This window comes from Henckelia pumila, chromosome 2, assembly GCF_033568475.1.
Source record: "Henckelia pumila isolate YLH828 chromosome 2, ASM3356847v2, whole genome shotgun sequence".
Classification (NCBI taxonomy): domain Eukaryota; kingdom Viridiplantae; phylum Streptophyta; class Magnoliopsida; order Lamiales; family Gesneriaceae; genus Henckelia; species Henckelia pumila.
Genome location: NC_133121.1, coordinates 142,107,619 through 142,126,957, shown reverse-complemented (window position 1 = coordinate 142,126,957; position 19,339 = coordinate 142,107,619). Strand labels below are relative to the sequence as shown.

Genomic DNA, 19,339 nt, shown 5'->3' with positions numbered 1-19,339 from the left:
AAAAGTGTTGTGTTGCTCTCCCGTGGACGTAGGCAAATTTATTGCCAAAACACGTAAATACTTGCGTCGTTTAATCGCTTTCGCGTGAGTGGGTTGATTGATCTGTGTGCGTTGGTTTTATCTGCTTTCTGGTATTATTTTTCTTATCTGTGTGTTTTGTTTGCTTGGTAAATTCTCGATAACCAAATTTTCGGATTGATTCCTAGCAATCCTGAACAATTAATCGAAGTAAAATTCAAGAAACTATCAAGATCATATATATTATTTCACGTTTGCGCAAATGTTAGATTCAATTATAGCAGCACTAACTCAAATTACTCGAAAAATTAAATCCAAAGGCCTTGGTTAGCTAAAAAAATTTCACAATTTAACAAAACAAGTAAATTGAAAACTCACAAATCCACGTTAACATATGTCAGCAGTGACTGAGTTCTTGAGTTTTCTTGGTGAAAATACACTGTAACAAAGTTGAGCCACAACAGTACAACTAGCCATAGAATGCATAACACATCACTCATCCTCTCACAACCGCATTCCTCCTTGAATCCTCCAAATTTCACCACTAATTCTCCGACACGGCCACCCACATCTCACTTTTAATGACCTGTTATTTCCTGAAGAGGAGGCAAGGCAACCGTTTCTGCAAAGTAAAAGAGCCCAAAAGTACGAAATAAACAAGAATTGAGGAATTTAACGCAAAAACTAAAATAAAAAATTCTCCAGCAGAAATTAGCCTCGGAATCGTGATGCTTCGCGGGACATACAAAAGTCAGAGCCATGAGCTTCGAGGAATTGAGCCGAAATCCAAGCATTCCAGTTCGGAGGGGGAAATAACACAGGCATTTGGCAAAGCCGGAGGAAAAAGCAGTGGAAATGTCGTTGCAGCACTGAGGGGGAGGAGATTCGGTGAGGTTGTTGGGGGAGACGAAGACGTAGGGGAGGCAAGTCGTGAAGGTTACGAGAAAAAGGGAGACGATTTCATGAAGAACAGGCAATGGAGATGACGGAGGCAGAGGAGGAGGATTTTTGTGGAATGAGATGTTACGGGAAAAGGGGCTAGGGTTGTGGTAGGAAAATATTATTATATTTGTAATAAATTATACAATACACAAAGATTTTTAATAAAAGTGTTGTTGTATATTGTAAAAAAGACGGTCATAGACAACACTTTTTTGAAAAAGTGTTGTCTTTTATAGATTAAAAAAAAAAAGACAACACTTTTAGTTAAAAGTGTTGTCTATTAAAAAAATAACACTTTTTACAAAAAGCGTTGTCTTTTACGTGTTGTCTTTCACTAGCTTTCTTGTAGTGATATAATCCCATTCTTCACTTCAGAAGGAAGCATATTGATGTCAGACATCACTTCATTTGTGATCATGCACTGAAGAAGGACATCCGACTAGAATACATATCGACTGAACAATAAGCAGCCGATATCTTTACTAAGCCCCTCTTGGAGAATAAGTTTTCTTACTTTAAAAATATTTAGGGCTTATTGATTTATCTTAAAGTATTCATTCAGGTGGAGCATTTGAGTTGTTGAAAGATCAAATGATAAGCCAATAGTCAGTTGCCCTCAAACTAAGTAGACTCAATTAACGTTTCAAAACTGGATTGGTCAACTGATTCAGTCTAGTTGTTAAACTGAAGTTAGTCAACTGAGTTTTTGGATCAACTGATTTTATCATTTACGTTGGTCATTTATCTATTTAATTTCATTATTTCATATCAACTATGATGAACCAATTAATTTTTTTTTTAATATATTTAAAAGTTATATATATTTCTTTCACGCGGTAAATTATTTTGTCGTATTTAAAAAATATTTTTGCCTATGAATGACCGCCACGTGTCATGTCAGGGAATTTTAATTGGTTCATCGTACATATGTACCACTAACTTGATATATTCAGTTTTATCGTCTTACTTGATTTTCATTGCTCACTCTCTTCTTTCTCAGAGAAATCGCAAAACCCTAATATATTTGCTTTTGTAGAATCAACCATTTCAAATGGCTAGCTCACCTCCAATATATATTCTTAATGCAATGACCGTTGATTTTGAGTCTTTAATTGAAATGAATGATGAGGTAATCTCCTCAGTCTTCCACAAAATTAAAAAATCTGGACTGCGATTCTTACTCACAGAAAAATCGCTAGACCTTTTTGAAAAAGACCTTATCTCCTTATATCGGAAGTGTACTACAACTGAAGATGGAGCTATTCAACTATCCATTGCAGGTCATCTGGTCAAAATCAACGAAACTTATTTTGCTCAGAAATTCAGCCTACCAACTGAAGGAATTCGTGATTTCAACACCATTTTAGCTCCTGATCTCACAGAGATGCAGAAGTTGCTTTCAAACTGTAACGCCCCGATTTTATCTTAATCGACTTTATTTGAGATAATCGGAGATTCCAGAGTTCAAGAGCCGACTTGATTTTGATCAGGGTTCTTTTTGCAAATTTCAGAATTTTGAGGGACTAAAGTGTAAATATTGGATTTGTTAGATATTTATAGATCCTTTGACTTTTCTCCTTCACTCATCCTTCCCCTCCAAGCCGTCTCCCTCCATTGAAGGCGACTCCAAAGCTTTCCAAGCTTTGTGATTTCCTCCCGAGCTCGATCCGTTCGTTGGAAATTATTTCTGAAGGCAGATTAGCAATCACGACTGCGAGAGCTTCATTCTATCATTGATTTGAGGCTAGTGGAGTTGCGGGATTGCAGCTTTGTGCAACTTGGAGATTGTAGCCGGTATAGTATCGATTTTTTATTATCGATTGAGGAAGTTTGATTGAATCTTGATTGAGGAATCGTTGTTGTTTCCAGGTTTTGGAGCATTGACGTTGTTGAAAGAGGTATAAGATGACTTAGATTGGAATGGAACGTGTGACTCGAATCCGACTTGATTCGAGTGTTCCGAAGAATCACATACTTGCATGTTATTTGCTTTTATTTGAATCTAGTTGATTGAGTTATGTTTGCATTGCATTCATCTTGAGCCAAGAATCATTGATTTGAGCAGCGGGCAGGACGGCCCTTTTATGATAGACGTTTTGGAGATTATATTGCGAGTGGACTGGGTGTAGCCGTTTCACCTAGTGCTAGCATACTCCTTATAGTCGCACCAAAGTCTAGAGGATGGAGATACGTAGCACCACCTCGATCGGGAGAGTCGGTGAGTTGTTTACGTGATCTCGTCCTCAGGATCCCAAAAGTAAAAGCAGCAACTCTTTTGATTATCCGACTTGATAATCCCAGATTTTAAAGACATGCATTGCATTTATGCATATGAATTGAGTTTTAAACATGCTTGTGGAATTGCATGGTTGTTATTTGAATATCTGTAAGATGATACATTTCGTTTGAGATGTTTTTATGATATTGCATGATAGTCTCTTTTACTGGGAATATTATTCTCACCGGATTACCCGGCTGTTGTCTTTGTTTGTATGTGTACTTGGCAACAGGAGGGGCAGGACCGAGTCAGAGATTGCGTGACTAGGCGGAAGAGTTGATAGAGTGAGGCCTTGTTGTTTTAGAACTCGAATATGTAATCGAACGTAGATTTTATTCGAACTCGTTTTGTATCGGTTATGGAACTTAGATTGATGCATGCTCTATTAGTTTGAGATTGTATAACTTTAGAACTACTTTGTATTGGAGTATGCATGTGTATTAACGTTTTGAGTTGCGTTGTAATGCATGATTTCGTTTTGAAGTTTTGGAGCCGAGCCTCCTTGTTTTTCTGCTGATTTCCAAGTTCTGCAGCATGGGGCGCTCGGGCTGCTATTTTTAGCCGCCCGAGCGCACACCCCTTCGAGCCCAACAGCAGGTTGCTGTTTTTGGAGGCGCCCGGGCTGCAGTTTTTAGCCGCCCGGGCGCACCCTCTTCTGAAAAAAAAATTATTTTACTTTTAGTCTTGGATCTTGTATGCTTAATTGTTGTTTAATCCGAGATTAGTTGTTGAGAACCGAGGTCTCACATTAAGTGGTATCAGAGAGATAAGATTCTTGGACTGAATTTAGAAGTGAGCAGGGTAGATCGAGTCCGCATGAATTGATTCTCGCATGTGATTGAGTTATTTAAATTGATTTATTTAAATACCATGCGAGCATGCTTTATTGTTGAGAATTATTTGAGTTACATGATTTTGCGATTTGAAATATGAAGCATGAATTATTTGAGATATGAACTATATTTCACCTGTATCCGGAATTCTGAGAGGTTGCAAGGGCACCGAATTGCAGCGATTGAGATATCTTGTGTCCTAACATTTGATTATCAGATGGGTCCTCGACGAGTTATTAATAGGAATCCACCGCCTGTTATTCCTACAACTGAGCAAGCTAGTACTGAAACGGTTGAGATGGATGCTTCAGCGACGCCTATGGAAACCTTGCTGAAGAGGTTTCAGTCGTTCAATCCGCCGTTGTTGATGGGTTCAAAAAATCCAGTTGACTGTGAGAGTTGGTTGGATGATATCGATCAGTTGTTCGATTCCATCGATTACGCAGATGACCGTCGAATCAGGTTAGTCAATCATCAGCTTCGTAGGGTTGCTAAGAGTTGGTGGATCATGACGAAGAAAGCAATGGAGAATAGAGGTATGAAAGTTACTTGGACTCTTTTCAAATCTGAATTTTATAAGCGGTTTTTCCCTATCTCGTACCGTAAGGATAAGGGAGCTGAATTTGCCAATCTGAGGCAAGGGAATCTGAACATTGAAGAGTACGTAGCCAAGTTTGATAGTCTGTTGCGTTTTGCACCGCTAATTGCCGGTGATGAGGAAGCTAAAGTCGACCATTTCATTAATGGCTTGAACCCTGATATCTTCACGTTGGTAAACACTGCTAGGCCAGATAATTTTGCAGATGCCATGAATCACGCAAAAGGAGCTGAAGCAGGTTTGTGGAGACAGAGAGGAAATGAGTTTGTGCCACAGCAGCAGCAAGGACAATTTCAGGCACAATCTTCTCAATACCAAAACCAACCGTTCCATTACCAGAATCAATCCTTTCAGTTTCAGAACCAACCACCGAGTTCTGAGGGTGGTAGCAGTGGAGGTAACAGGAAGGATTACTATCTCCCAAAGGGGAAGCAGTTTAAGAAGCACGAAACCAGTTCTTCGAGCTCTAGTGGTTCGAGGTAGTATGGATCGGGACAGAGTTCGGGACAGTCAGGCATGTCTTGTGCCAACTGCGGAGGTCGTCACTCCAGTGATAAGTGTAGAGGTATTTTTGGAAGCTGTCATATTTGTAACCAGGCGGGGCATTTTGCGAGAACGTGTCCTCAGCGGGTTCCTCAGCAAGCTCAGAGTGGAATTTTCCCGAGATAGACAGCTCAGCCTCAGCAGCAAGCACCTACTGTCCACTCTTTCCAACCTCAGCAACAGAATGTGCAGGAAGGTAATCAATATGCAAGCCAGCCTCCCAGACAGCAGGCACGAGTTTTTGCTCTGTCTGAGGATCCGCAGACTCAGGCTGCACCCGATAATGACAGATCAGGTAACGTTCGATATTGAGTTTCCTATTCTTATTGGACTGTTAGATACTGGCGAATCTCTTGCCTTCTTATTGAAGAATCTGTTTATGTTTAACGTACCTCCTTTTAATTGTTGAATCGTTCGAATTTATGAATGCTCCAGTAGTGTTGTTAACTTCTGTTAACCGGATCTTTCAGAAGAATTAGTTGAGACTAGGAATTCTTATCGTTGATTTCTTATCTTTTGGAATGAGAATTGTGCTGATCTTTAAGAGTTTTTGAGAATCGTATAGCAGATATTAGTACCAAGCAGTTGTTGCTATTCTTTTATGTCGGAATTCTTTTGGATTGGAGGGTCTTCTTCGATTGTTTGAGTTAATGATGGAATTTGTGCCGATCAACGCTCTCTTCTTATCGAGATTTTGGGATGTATTCTTATTTAGTGGAATTGCGCTATAGTTTGGACATCGGGACAGCTGAAGACGCTCGAGACTCAATGTCTGAATCTAGACTTCGAGCTCGCAGCGATCTTATTGATTTGGGGATCTGTTATCTTTTTTTTTTTCTTATGAAGAGATTTCCGTGATCTTTTCTTTGATTAGGGAGTTGGAGTAATTGTTTTCACAGTTGGAGCTGATTTGGAGGCAGAAAAAAGGATTAGATTGTTTGAGATTTCTGACTGCAAATTTTTATCTGAGGAATTGTATGCAGCAACCGATGTTTAGAGCTGTTCTTATTTTATCTACTATCTGATTTGATTGACCGATTGTTGGAATCTGCTATCGTACTCCGTACAGAATGACTTTCATTCAAGATTAGAGGATTGAGATCTTGTCAGAGGTCATCAGATGTCATGTTTTGCCAAAGTCTGTCAGTTTAGACAGAGATCCTCGATGCACTCATGCTTTCGGCAAGGACTTCGATGAAATTTTGTTGTCTGTTTTTAACTTTTTCAGTTCGATATCCTCAGAATGACGGACAGCCAGATTAAACGAGTCGAACTTAGATGTTATGCCTTGAGTTGAAACCATAGACGATTGGATTGTGACTGAGCAGAGAAATATTATTCTGATGAGAATGAGTCGACTTTTGATTGACGGACTTGAAGGAGAATTTGAGAGACACAGTTCGTGTTGGAATCGTGTTGATTTCGAGGACGAAATCTTTTCTTAGAGGGGGAGAATTATAACGCCCCGATTTTATCTTAATCGACTTTATTTGAGATAATCGGAGATTCCAGAGTTCAAGAGCCGACTTGATTTTGATCAGGGTTCTTTTTGCAAATTTCAGAATTTTGAGGGACTAAAGTGTAAATATTGGATTTGTTAGATATTTATAGATCCTTTGACTTTTCTCCTTCACTCATCCTTCCCCTCCAAGCCGTCTCCCTCCATTGAAGGCGACTCCAAAGCTTTCCAAGCTTTGTGATTTCCTCCCGAGCTCGATCCGTTCGTTGGAAATTATTTCTGAAGGCAGATTAGCAATCACGACTGCGAGAGCTTCATTCTATCATTGATTTGAGGCTAGTGGAGTTGCGGGATTGCAGCTTTGTGCAACTTGGAGATTGTAGCCGGTATAGTATCGATTTTTTATTATCGATTGAGGAAGTTTGATTGAATCTTGATTGAGGAATCGTTGTTGTTTCCAGGTTTTGGAGCATTGACGTTGTTGAAAGAGGTATAAGATGACTTAGATTGGAATGGAACGTGTGACTCGAATCCGACTTGATTCGAGTGTTCCGAAGAATCACATACTTGCATGTTATTTGCTTTTATTTGAATCTAGTTGATTGAGTTATGTTTGCATTGCATTCATCTTGAGCCAAGAATCATTGATTTGAGCAGCGGGCAGGACGGCCCTTTTATGATAGACGTTTTGGAGATTATATTGCGAGTGGACTGGGTGTAGCCGTTTCACTTAGTGCTAGCATACTCCTTATAGTCGCACCAAAGTCTAGAGGATGGAGATACGTAGCACCACCTCGATCGGGAGAGTCGGTGAGTTGTTTACGTGATCTCGTCATCGGGATCCCAAAAGTAAAAGCAGCAACTCTTTTGATTATCCGACTTGATAATCCCAGATTTTAAAGACATGCATTGCATTTATGCATATGAATTGAGTTTTAAACATGCTTGTGGAATTGCATGGTTGTTATTTGAATATCTGTAAGATGATACATTTCGTTTGAGATGTTTTTATGATAATGCATGATAGTCTCTTTTACTGGAAATATTATTCTCACCGGATTACCCGGTTGTTGTCTTTGTTTGTATGTGTACTTGGCGACAGGGGGGCAGGACCAAGTCAGAGATTGCGTGACTAGGCGAAAGAGTTGATAGAGTGAGGCCTTGTTGTTTTAGAAGTCGAATATGTAATCGAACGTAGATTTTATTCGAACTCGTTTTGTATCGGTTATGGAACTTAGATTGATGCATGCTCTATTAGTTTGAGATTGTATAACTTTAGAACTACTTTGTATTGGAGTATGCATGTGTATTAACGTTTTGAGTTGCGTTGTAATGCATGATTTCGTTTTGAAGTTTTGGAGCCGAGCCTCCTTGTTTTTCTGCTGATTTCCAAGTTCTGCAGCAGGGGGCGCTCGGGCTGCTATTTTTAGCCGCCCGAGCACACACCCCTTCGAGCCCAACAGCAGGTTGCTGTTTTTGGAGGCGCCCGGGCTGCAGTTTTTAGCCGCCCGGGCGCACCCCTTTCTGAAAAAAAAAATTCTTTTACTTTTAGTCTTGGATCTTGTATGCTTAATTGTTGTTTAATCCGAGATTAGTTGTTGAGAACCGAGGTCTCACACACACTCTGACCAAGCAGTGAGTTAATCTACCTATAAGAGAGAAGTAAAAATGGAGTTTCAAATCTTAGCTGTGGCCAAGAGTATTATCGCTAAAGCTGGATCTTTTGCCAAATTAACTGTCAAAAAATTTCAAATCATGATAGAAATCATGAAGGAGAATAAAGTTAACTGGGCAGCTATTCTCTTAAAAGAGTTCTACAATATGATGATTGATTCCAAGCAATCTTCTGGCTATGCTATTCAAATCAGCAAACTGCTAGAGCACTTAGGCGTCAATCTGCAGCAGACAAATACTCTTCATAAGTACAGAGTTCTTAATGCTTAGTACATCAATGATCTTCGCTCAAAAACAAGTTCTGAGATGAAGTCTGCTCCTGAAACTGCCAAACTATAATCCGAGGATCTCACTACTTCTATGCAGTCTAAAGTTATAACCAAGACTGCAGTCAAGAAGATCTCAAAATCCAAGCGAAAGATGATAATACATCAAAGTGATGATGATGACAGTCAGAAAGAAGACATGACTGTCAAACCTTTGACCAAGAAGGCTAGAACTTCTAAACCTAGATCTACCACTTCACCAACTAAGCTGATCATCCACCCAATCTCCAAACATACAGTCACCATGACTGAAACTAGTCCAAGTTCATCTGATGAAGCATTCCATGAAGGATGCACTAAGCTAAAATCAGATCCTAAAGGGAAATGAATACTATTGGTTGTACTTATTCAATCAGTTGCACCTGGTCAACAAGAAAGATCTGAAGAAGATGAAGATTTCATCAAAAGGAAACAAGCGCCTCTTCAGGCTGTTTCTGCTCCTACCATCTTGCCACCAGCTAGACCTATTGGAGGTCTTTCCACTAGTCAAATTGTTGAATATACTCATTTCAGTCTTGACTTGATAGTTGGAAAAGAATAATCAACAGTGGCCTCTTTTTCTGATGCTGAAAGGCCAACCAATTCCATCCAAACTCAAATTGACTTAACCATGGATGAGGTATTTGAATATGCACAAAATACAACGAATGTTGTATTTGATGAGTGGTGCACATACAGGAAAACTACCTTGGCCAAAAATTTGAAGAAGAAAGAGAACTGAGAACCTTTATATTTTTTGAAGAGACAATTTTGAAATTTGTCAAAACAGTTGACATTTCAATAGCTATGAACCGGAGACAATATTTATTTGATTTGATGAGAATAAAGCGACTGACATCCATTCTTGAGCAGCTGAAAGAAAATTATGATCCAACATCTCGAACAACCTATGAAGATAGGACAATTTTTACTCAGCGCTGAACACTGATCTTTCTACAATGTAGCGCCGAGTTCAATTCTGGGAACAAGACCAAGAACTGGTTATTCTCGAGCCTTTCAAGATTTATAAATACAAATCATAGACAAAATCAGCTTCCAAACTTGTTCAAAAAGATGTTGAATCTTCAGAGCATACAATTGATCAGGAGATTGAAACAGAAGCTGATCAGATGAATAAGAAACCTGAAGTCCAACTGAACATTTGCTAAATCCAGTTCAAGACCAACAAGTGGGTGATTCATCCTTGCCAGAAATCACTTGGATTAATGTGAAAAAAGTGTTGAAGCAAGTTACGAGCCATGTTGAATCTGAAGAACAGTTGGATCAAACAGTTGAAGAAGAACTAGAGTACCATCAAGAACCAATTTTGGATGCGCCGAGTTCAATTTTTGAAAATTCTTTGGAAGAGTTTGTTGAACAAACTACTCCGACTTTGGTAGTCTATAGAGACCCATTTACCAAGCCTGAGACTGTTTTCATGCCTTCATTTTTCTTTACAGCAACTGAATGTGAGTTAAAATTTATGACTGAAAAAGAAGAATCTTTTAGTCCTTCAGAAAGCAACCAAACCGATGAGTCTTTTGAAGTTGAAGAATTACCTCTGTTTGTGCCAATCACACCACCACATCCAATTATTAGCCAAACTGAAGAAGAAGAAGAAGAAGAAGAAGAAGAAGAAGAAGAACAGTTAGATACTCCAATGGGAAAGGGAAACAGAGGGTTGAGGAAGTAGAATCTGTTGAAGAGAAAGACATTGAGATGTTTTCAGTCGAGATGGAGGGAGATGAAGCTTTCTTGACCAAATCCAAACAGTCTATCTACTTCACTCATGGTCAAGAAGGGCCTTCACACTCTTGCAATGTGGAACTTGTAGCAGTAGAGCCGAATACAGAAGAAACATTTGATGACTTGACCAGCACCCTAAATAGAATTGAGTCCTCGTTGGTGTCACTTTTTGTGGATATTCAGGCGATTAGAAATGATCAAGGCCAAACTGGAAATCACCTTTCGATTATTCAACTCAATTAAAAGAGAGGTAGTGATGCTGCAAAAACAGTTCACCATGCTGCTCAAATATTTGGAAAATTTCAACCAAGTGTCCTCTTCTTTACCTCAACTGCAGCAGTCTCACAACTCACTTGAACATAAGTGGATATTCTATCCACTCAAGTTCAGTCTCTGCAAGGATCCTTGGCTGATAACTTTCACGTCATGTACAATCAGATTGAATCTTTATCATCTCTCACCCAACAAATTCTACACAATCAGATTATTTCTTCAAGTGCTCAGTCAAGAGACGGCCATCAGGGCCAGTTCAGCAGGTCATCTACTCCCAGTCGAGGATACACACTCATCGTCATTTTTCAAGTCATCGATAATAGTTCAACCTTGATTATTTTATCTACACATATCTGCTGGATTATCGTTGATTATCATTATGAATGCATCATTATTTTCCCAGACAAATGATTTTTCTTCCTAATTTGTGTTTGTCAAAAAGGGGAAAGCAGACTAATTAAATAGTTCAGATAAAAAAGGGAGAACAGTTTTGGAAACATTTTTTAAAATTCTTTGGCAAAAACGACAAAAATTTTAAGAGCCAAGTTTTGTCAAACACCTAAAAGGAGAAAATTGTTGAGGAGTTTAAGTTTCGGTGTTTTCACGAAATCAAGTCAAACGCACATCAAAACTGCATTACTAAACAAAATTGGTTAAGTAAACTGCTCTCGCACCTAAACTGATATCAAGTCAAAAAGTTTACTTACCCAGACTAATTAGTCAAGCCGTTGGCCGCACTAAACTTCTCAAGTTTTTGAACAACTTATATTTCAGAAATACTCTAGACTCAAAGTCAGTCTACCAATTCACCACTAAAACTACTTTTGTCCGTCAACTGAAGTTTGCGCAGACAGTTTACCAACATTCCAAAAATATTCAGTCAATCTAACTCAGTGGATAAAGCCTTCCGCACACTGACACTCTGCAACTACCTTCGCGCACTCAGATTGTACTATTACGGCATAGAACGATGATGTGGCAAATACAAACAGTGCAACGAGAAGATTTTGTAGATATCAGATAATATTTAAAATTATGACCATTGACACCCAAGCATATAAATAGGCATCTCGATCAGTTTTGAAAAGTGTTAGCAAGTCTTACACACGAACTCGCAATCTTTGAGCGATCTACCAAAAATATTTCAAGATTCATCAAGATAAACTGATCAAGAACTCTAGGCACACATTTGCAGATATCTTGTGATCATTGAAGGATCAATTTGTGCACCTGTAATCGAGTTGTAATCAATATATATTAAATTCAGTCTATGACTGTCTTAATTGTTATTGTTGCTAGGAGTTCTGAGATAGACAGTGGATAAGTCCTAGTCTTGGAGTGAGATTTTGCAAAGGTTTATAAAATTCAAAGTCTTCTAGTATAAGCCTTATTGCTGGAAAGAATGAGTGATGTAGGAGTGTTTAATTCTCTTAACGTCCAGAAACATCCGAGCTTGTTCCTCATTTCAATTTACCTTGCATTTTTCAGTATCGCATTCATTTCTCTCACTTAGAGTTCAAAATCTGTTTTTTAACATCTTCCGCACATTTCATTTTATGTCAACTTACATCGACAACCAAAAAGGAAAGAAGTCAACCGCCAACCCGATTGTGTTCTAACTGTTAAGTGATAATAAATTTTTGTGGTGTATTCACCTCCTCCTTCTCTACACTCAAACCGATTCTATCAGACCACGAATCGATGAAGTTGCTAAAAAGGCTTGGAATCTACTAGAGTTGCTGCAAAGACCAATAACAAGGGAATGAAGCAAAAAATTTAAGGAGGCACTTCAAGGATTCATGGTGAAATATCAAGAAGTGCTTACAAGGTATCAACAAGGCTTGAAGGATTTGAGGAGCATGGTAATCAAGTTGGAGGACATTTAAACATGATTCAAGTGTTAAATGACCATAAGAAGGCATGAACGGACCCCGAGCCACCTCCGTGCATTTAATTTTTTTGTTCGTTGATGTCCGGACCCTTACACGGTGTCCGTGCATACACACAATGCGGCGTGTTAGTGTGTGGTGCGTTCGAAATTTATTTTTGACCTATTTTGGAATCCTATTCTACTAGGAAACTTTTGATCAATCTTTTATCACTATAAACTTATAAAACAAAGTAAACATATCAGTTGATTATTATTATTATTGATTATTTTCACTTTAATCAAAAAATTTCTATAGAATTTTGTTGAAAATTTGGTTTTGTTCTTCAAAATTAAAATTATCAAAGTTTATTACTTTGTGGCGTTTGTCGATTGATTCTGATCGTAGATTGTCAAAGATTAGTTCTTTGAAGGTTATCTTGAATTCAATTGTTTATCTCGTGATTATTTATTACTAAAATTCATAGTTTAGGGGTGAATATCATATCGTCACTTGTTTCAAAGATAGGAACAAAAGTACGCAATCTTTTTTATTCACTAAATTGAGGGAACAACTATATCAACTTCGTGTTTGTTTTTCATGTTCATGAAGAATCATTTAAGGGAGAAGAATACGATGAAAGAATACCAACACAAATGCCATCATTTAATGCAATGATAAAAAGATAAATATGATAGGTATCTAACAATTTTAAAATGGCAAAAAGTAAATAAAAAACGAAAACTCGCACTTTTAGAATGGATATGGATATAGAAAATAGTATTAGTAGTAGTAGATAATATACAATAAAATAACTCCACATATTTTATTTATTTTTTCAGATATTAAAACATTTTGAAAAGGTTCAAATATAAGTTATTTTGATGTTTTTTTTTTGTTTAAAATGAAAAAAATTAATATTTTTAAATTTTACATCCAAAAGCCAGCATCTTGGTCAGTTTGTTTACACACACAAATGTAATATACTAATATATGTATATTGGTGTGGTATATTGTATTATATAAACTCCAGCTTGTAATTTATTCTAAATGATTTCGGCACGAATGAATATTTCAATGAGAATTTAATAATAATATTGTTAGATGTTAAACTTCTTACTCAAAACTTGAACCAAATTTAATCTTCATATCGAATTGGTGAGATTTAATATTCGACGAATCTGTTCCCATAATAATATTACTATCAAATTATGAGAGCACTTCGATAGTATCCATTCAAAGAAGAAAGGTAGAACCGTGTGTTAGAATTTGTAGAAAGAAAAAATTGGAAACAAAATATAAAAGTGATCTAAAAAAATCAAACAAGTTGATGATAAAGGTGAGATTAAAATGAAAATGTGAATGAACATTTTTAAGATCCGTGAAAAGAAGTCATAAAAATGCAGAAGTATACCTTCAAACTTCATTAAAACACATTAGTTTTAGTAAAATATCAACATGTACAACATTGTGATCTATGTCTAGTGAAGAGGCCACACTCTGCCAAAGCTATTCCAACGTGTATTCTCAAATGATGCAAATGAATCTTGTGTCTCATTCATTTGCTGCATCACTAATACTGATACCTTGCTATCTGATTCTAATGATACAAGCAAACCCCCTATGCAACCCAACTCCGGAAACTCATTCCAATCTTCCAATCCAACCAAAAGTCTCGAATCCTTGTCGTGCCATCTCCCGACTAGGATCAAGTCAAAGCAACTCTCCATGCTTCTAATAACACTAGTAACGCCCACGCTATCCTTCACCCTAACTTCTTGATATTCACAATAACTGTTCCTAGCGCAGCCGTCTCTGTAAGCATTTATCATATCCAAATCCTGCCGCATTTCCATCGAATAGTTTCCTTCCAAGTCAAGATCCAAGAATCGAAACAGAGTCAGGCCTATGTTAGGATGCTTAGCCATTCGGCATCCATATGCCAGTGCTTCCCGATCATCTTGTCCACCGATAAAGATCACACCGACTCGGCACACATCCATCTGTGAAAGCATGGATCCAGTACAGGCCATTGCACCATGGTCGATCAAGATACCAACCGTGCAAGGCGAGTTCTTGCTGATATTGTTGTTCACTGCCCTTATAGCGTTGGATTCTCCTTCCGGTATGTGGATCACCGGATGCTTATGAAACAAGACGATGACCAAAGAAACCTTCCTCTCCGCGGCTAAGGAACATACATCATCATGCATCGATGCATGAGGCGAGATGGAAGTGAAAGGGTAAACCGTGGCACTGCCTCGGCGCTCGTGCTCGAAAAATCTTAGAGCGTTGATGATATGGTCTGATTCATTGGTGTGGGATGGATCAGGAATCCCATTTCTCGGATGATGATCCACAAGAAGGGGAGCGCTTCTGCCCGCTAGCTCCACGAGGTGGACGACGTAGAAGCAAATAGGTGCGCTAGGATTTGGGTAGGAGGCTTCAAAGAGATTGATCAGAGAAGGAGTATGCTCCTGATAGTGAATGCAAGCAAGAATTCTAAGCTCTGATGTAGGATTTATGTTTTGTATGGTCATGCGCTCTTGAGTAGTATATCTCTTTAAGGGCTTGTATGAGAATTTGACGATGGGAGCAAGTATTCCTGTGAAGACAAGTATTGATATAACCATGATGCTGTATATTTGTGTGTCTATCAGCTGCAACCAAAAAAACAATTAAACATATATGTATAGTATATATATTAAGGAAAAATTGCTTTTTTGGTCCTGTATGTTTGTCATTTTGCGATTTCAGTCCTTTATATTTTCAGATTTCAGTTTTAGTCCGCTATCTTTCTTTTTTTTGGCAATTTTAGTCCTTTTTCCGATGTGGCGCTGACGTGGCACCAATTCAGTGTTGATGTGGAGCTGACGTGTACAGTGCCACGTAAGCATTTTCAAATAAAAAGGACCGAAATTGCCAAAAATCGGAACATGTAAGACTAAAACTGAAATATGAAAACATAGAGGACCAAAATGACAAAGTGACAAACATACGGGACCAAATTTGCAGTTTTCCCATATATTAATGATCCACAAAAACTGGGAAATTTCAATGGTATCTCACAGAACCAAAGAAAATGAACGAAAGAGGTGGGAAAGTGAAAAGAAAAGTATATTACCTCATTTGAAAGTGCTCTTCCCAAGATCAATACCTCTATAATCCCTTGGTTGCTTAGTATGAGACCAAGATAGAGTGCATCATTGATAGGCATCTTACAATATAAAGAAGGCACCATCACAGCAGCCATTTTCCAAAGGAATGAACAAAAAGCCAAGAATTGTATGACAACAAAGCTCCTCATTGAAATGGTAGAAAAATCAATCCTTGAACCAGTCACCACAAAGTAGATAGGCAACATAATAAAGGACACAAACACTTCGAGCCTATTCAATAAAGCCGTCCCTAAAGGCGGCCCATCTGGTACAACGATGCCTAAGATCATTGGCCCGAACAAGAAATGTTGCCCCATGATCTCACCCAAAATTGCAGATGCCAGTATAAAGATGAAGACCACGCATGCGTGGCTTTCTTTAAGTGATCTTGGGTTGTTCGTACGACGAATGATCCAAAGAATCGTGGGCCGGAAGATGAACAAAGAGAAAAACATCATGGCTCCCAAAAATAACAACATAAAAAGGAATGTTTTCGTCTTCTTGATGTGCAAGCTTTGTTTCGCTGTCAAGATCATTACGGCCCATAACCAGCTACAGATGCCACTCATCATGGATGAGGATATGGCCAGCCGGCCTAGTTCGGAGTTCATGAGCTTTAGATCGGCTAGCAGGCATATGATTACATGGGAAGAACTCAAGGCCTGAAACGAGGCAATCCATTGAATCGATCTGTGGAGGCTAGGTTCTAGTGGTACGGTATGTGTTAGGATTTGACCAATTATAAAGTTGAGAAGAAGGGGAAAAGAGAAGGCAGATATGCCTATTGTCACTGCTTTTTTCCCACATTTCCGAATGAGACTTAAATCGGTCTTCACACCGATGATGAATAGGAACAACATTACACCAAAATAAGCGAACGTATCGACGGTATAGAAGCTTGAAATCGGAAAAACTCTATCTCTGAACCCCGGCTCACCTCCAAGAAACGTGGGTCCCAGTATTATTCCTGCCTTGATCATATAAGAACAACAAAATCAGCTAAAATTCATACAAGTCTCGAATTTTATTTTTTTTCTTTATATTCAAAAGAGCTAGGGAACCTGTTACATGCAGCTTACAAGTACTTGGGATATGAAACCACTTTGGCCAAGGGGTGTCAAGAAATGCTGCATGATGGCTGTCAAAGAAGCCGAAAGGGAGAGCTGCGACAGGAAAACCGGAGTGTCGAATAAAAACGGGCTGTCGCCGTAAAATATTCCTTTATATCTGTGGGTGTGCCGAACTGCACACATGGTATTGTCCATTCGAGCAGCATCCATTCTTGCCTTTTTTCTCTTTTTTCCTTTCTTATTTTAGAGCTCGAAATCGACGAATTTACAGTAGGTTCAAAGGAAAGAAGAAAAAAAGATTGCATGTATTGGATGAGGGACAAAAATTATGAGAAGTGGAGAGGACATTGCTCCATTGCTGTATTTTCAACCACATGTTTTACCATTTGATAGTTAAGTTAGTTAATCACAAGCATGACGCTACGTTGACTTACAAACTTATCCACATTTATTTCAAAAAGCAAATTGGAAAGATTTCCATTGTACAATCAAGGAGTATATTTATATAAACTAGTATGAAGTATATATGTGTGCTTTGCACGTGAATGTTCATTAATATTATATAACTTGTGAAAATTAATTCGAGTGCTATATTTTTTTTATTTTTTATTATAATTAATAATTTTTTTGAGTGGCACATCTATTACAAACACTCTCAGGTCTTTTTGAGTGATTTTCATTTTCACTCGTATTTTCATGCTGCCTTTTTGGTGGGTGGTTCGTGGCGTTCTTTTGAGATGAGTTATTAAAGTAACAATCTCGATTATTTTCATATCCACGACCGCGATCACGACCGCGATCATTTTTACATTCACGTCCACGCCCACGTCTTCGACCTCGTCCACGACCAAAATCTGGTCTATGCCTTTGATTTTTTATAAAATAACATTCAAAATGTGTAGGGGTTTATTTTATAAGTAATTTAAAAAATAATTTTTTTTAAAAAAATTAATTTGCATGGTGGAGTTTTGCACAAGTAATGCGAAACTCCACCCTTGAGGCTGCAGCTCAATTTTTATTTTATTTTTTGGATTTTTGGTTTTATTTATGATATTGATCCTTTTTTTTTAATTAAATGAGATTCGAAATTACATTCAAACACGAGCTTCTCGAATTTAAAAGACAATAATTTTTAAAATAATAGATATCTTGTGAAAGTTCTCAATGATGTTTATGTGAGACGACTCAATCCGATTCATATCGACATTAAAAACTAATATTTTTTTAAAAAAAAATTGATAGGATCGGTTACAAGTGTAGAGGGAGGGTGAATACACTTATAAAGAAACTAGTGTAGAATGATTGAACACGATCGGTTTAGTGACTGAATTCTGATCTTATCTTGATGTCCAATGTAATTTGACAAACAAGAGTATGTGCGGAAATATGCCAAACTACAGATTTGAACACTGAGTAGATATCAGTTTATGTTAGGTGATTATAGTGGGTAAACTGAAATAACGCAAGCAAATGTTTATGGACGTTCGGATATTTCAAATAGTCTTACGCCACCCCTTCTTCTACCTCAGAAGGTTATCACTAGAAGACTTTGAATTTTACAAGCAATTTGCAAAATCCCGATCCAGTTTAGGACTTAGACAGTGCCTAAACAAGAACTCCTAGTACAGACAAATCAATTTCAGCCCTAGACTGATAATGGAACAAAGATGAATACAACTCAAAATCTTTAACACAAGATTGATCCTTTAATGATCTGAATTAAACTTAGGCGTTTGTGCTTCGGGTTCTTTGATCAATCTTCAAGCGTCTAAGACTTTAAATATTCTCGTAATTAGCAATGTATGCAGAAATTCAGTGCGCGAGAGAGCTCCTTTGATCGATCAATATCTCTATTTATACTCTTGGATTGTTAATGGTCATAAATTCAAATTGAATCTTCAGATAAGGTTTTGAATTATTCTCGTTGGATTTGTCACTATCACCAACAAATTCTGGAGCCGACAATTGCCCTTTGCATCGTGGCACAAATCACCCTAACTAATCACACCAAGAACCATGGAAAGTAAAAACAAAAATAATTCAATCAGCATCGAGAAAGGGCAAACCCTTGAAAATTATCAGTAACTTTGTGCTTGAAACCCGCGGGCGGATTCACCTGCCACTCCACCAACTCTTTCTGCAATCGATTACATGCGATCTTGCCCAATGCCTTTATTACCCATAATATTTCGACACAACAAGAATCGAACAAACCGATCAAATTTCCCCAAAAAACAAACGACACACATATCAACAAATCAATATAATAATAATAATAATAATAATAATAATAATAATAATAATAATAATAATAATAATTTCCACGACCCAATTAACACAAACACATATTGAATTATTTACTGAAAAGAACACAATACATTATATAATTTCTAACTACAAACTGATTATTGTGGTTAAATTAATCTAACAGCATTTAACAGCATGATCAAGTCTAACTGCAAGTACGTTAACAGCATGATCAAGTTTAAATGCAAGTTTCTCCTCTTTCCCATTCAAAAAAAAGTCGAAATGTTCAAAAAATTCTCTCGAGTTTCTTTCCCCACCTGTGTCACT

General features: G+C 37.8%; 1 protein-coding gene across 1 annotated transcript; it reads right to left on the bottom strand.

The window, feature by feature from the left end:
- Positions 1-14,018: 14,018 nt before the first annotated feature.
- Positions 14,019-16,993, bottom strand: LOC140878578 (cation/H(+) antiporter 15-like). Its single transcript, XM_073282191.1, has 3 exons — positions 16,775-16,993; positions 15,662-16,666; positions 14,019-15,197 (listed from the first exon to the last, which is right to left on the bottom strand). The coding sequence occupies exons 1-3, from the start codon at positions 16,973-16,975 to the stop codon at positions 14,019-14,021; spliced, it is 2,385 nt and encodes a 794-aa protein (XP_073138292.1). The 5' UTR covers positions 16,976-16,993.
- Positions 16,994-19,339: the final 2,346 nt, after the last annotated feature.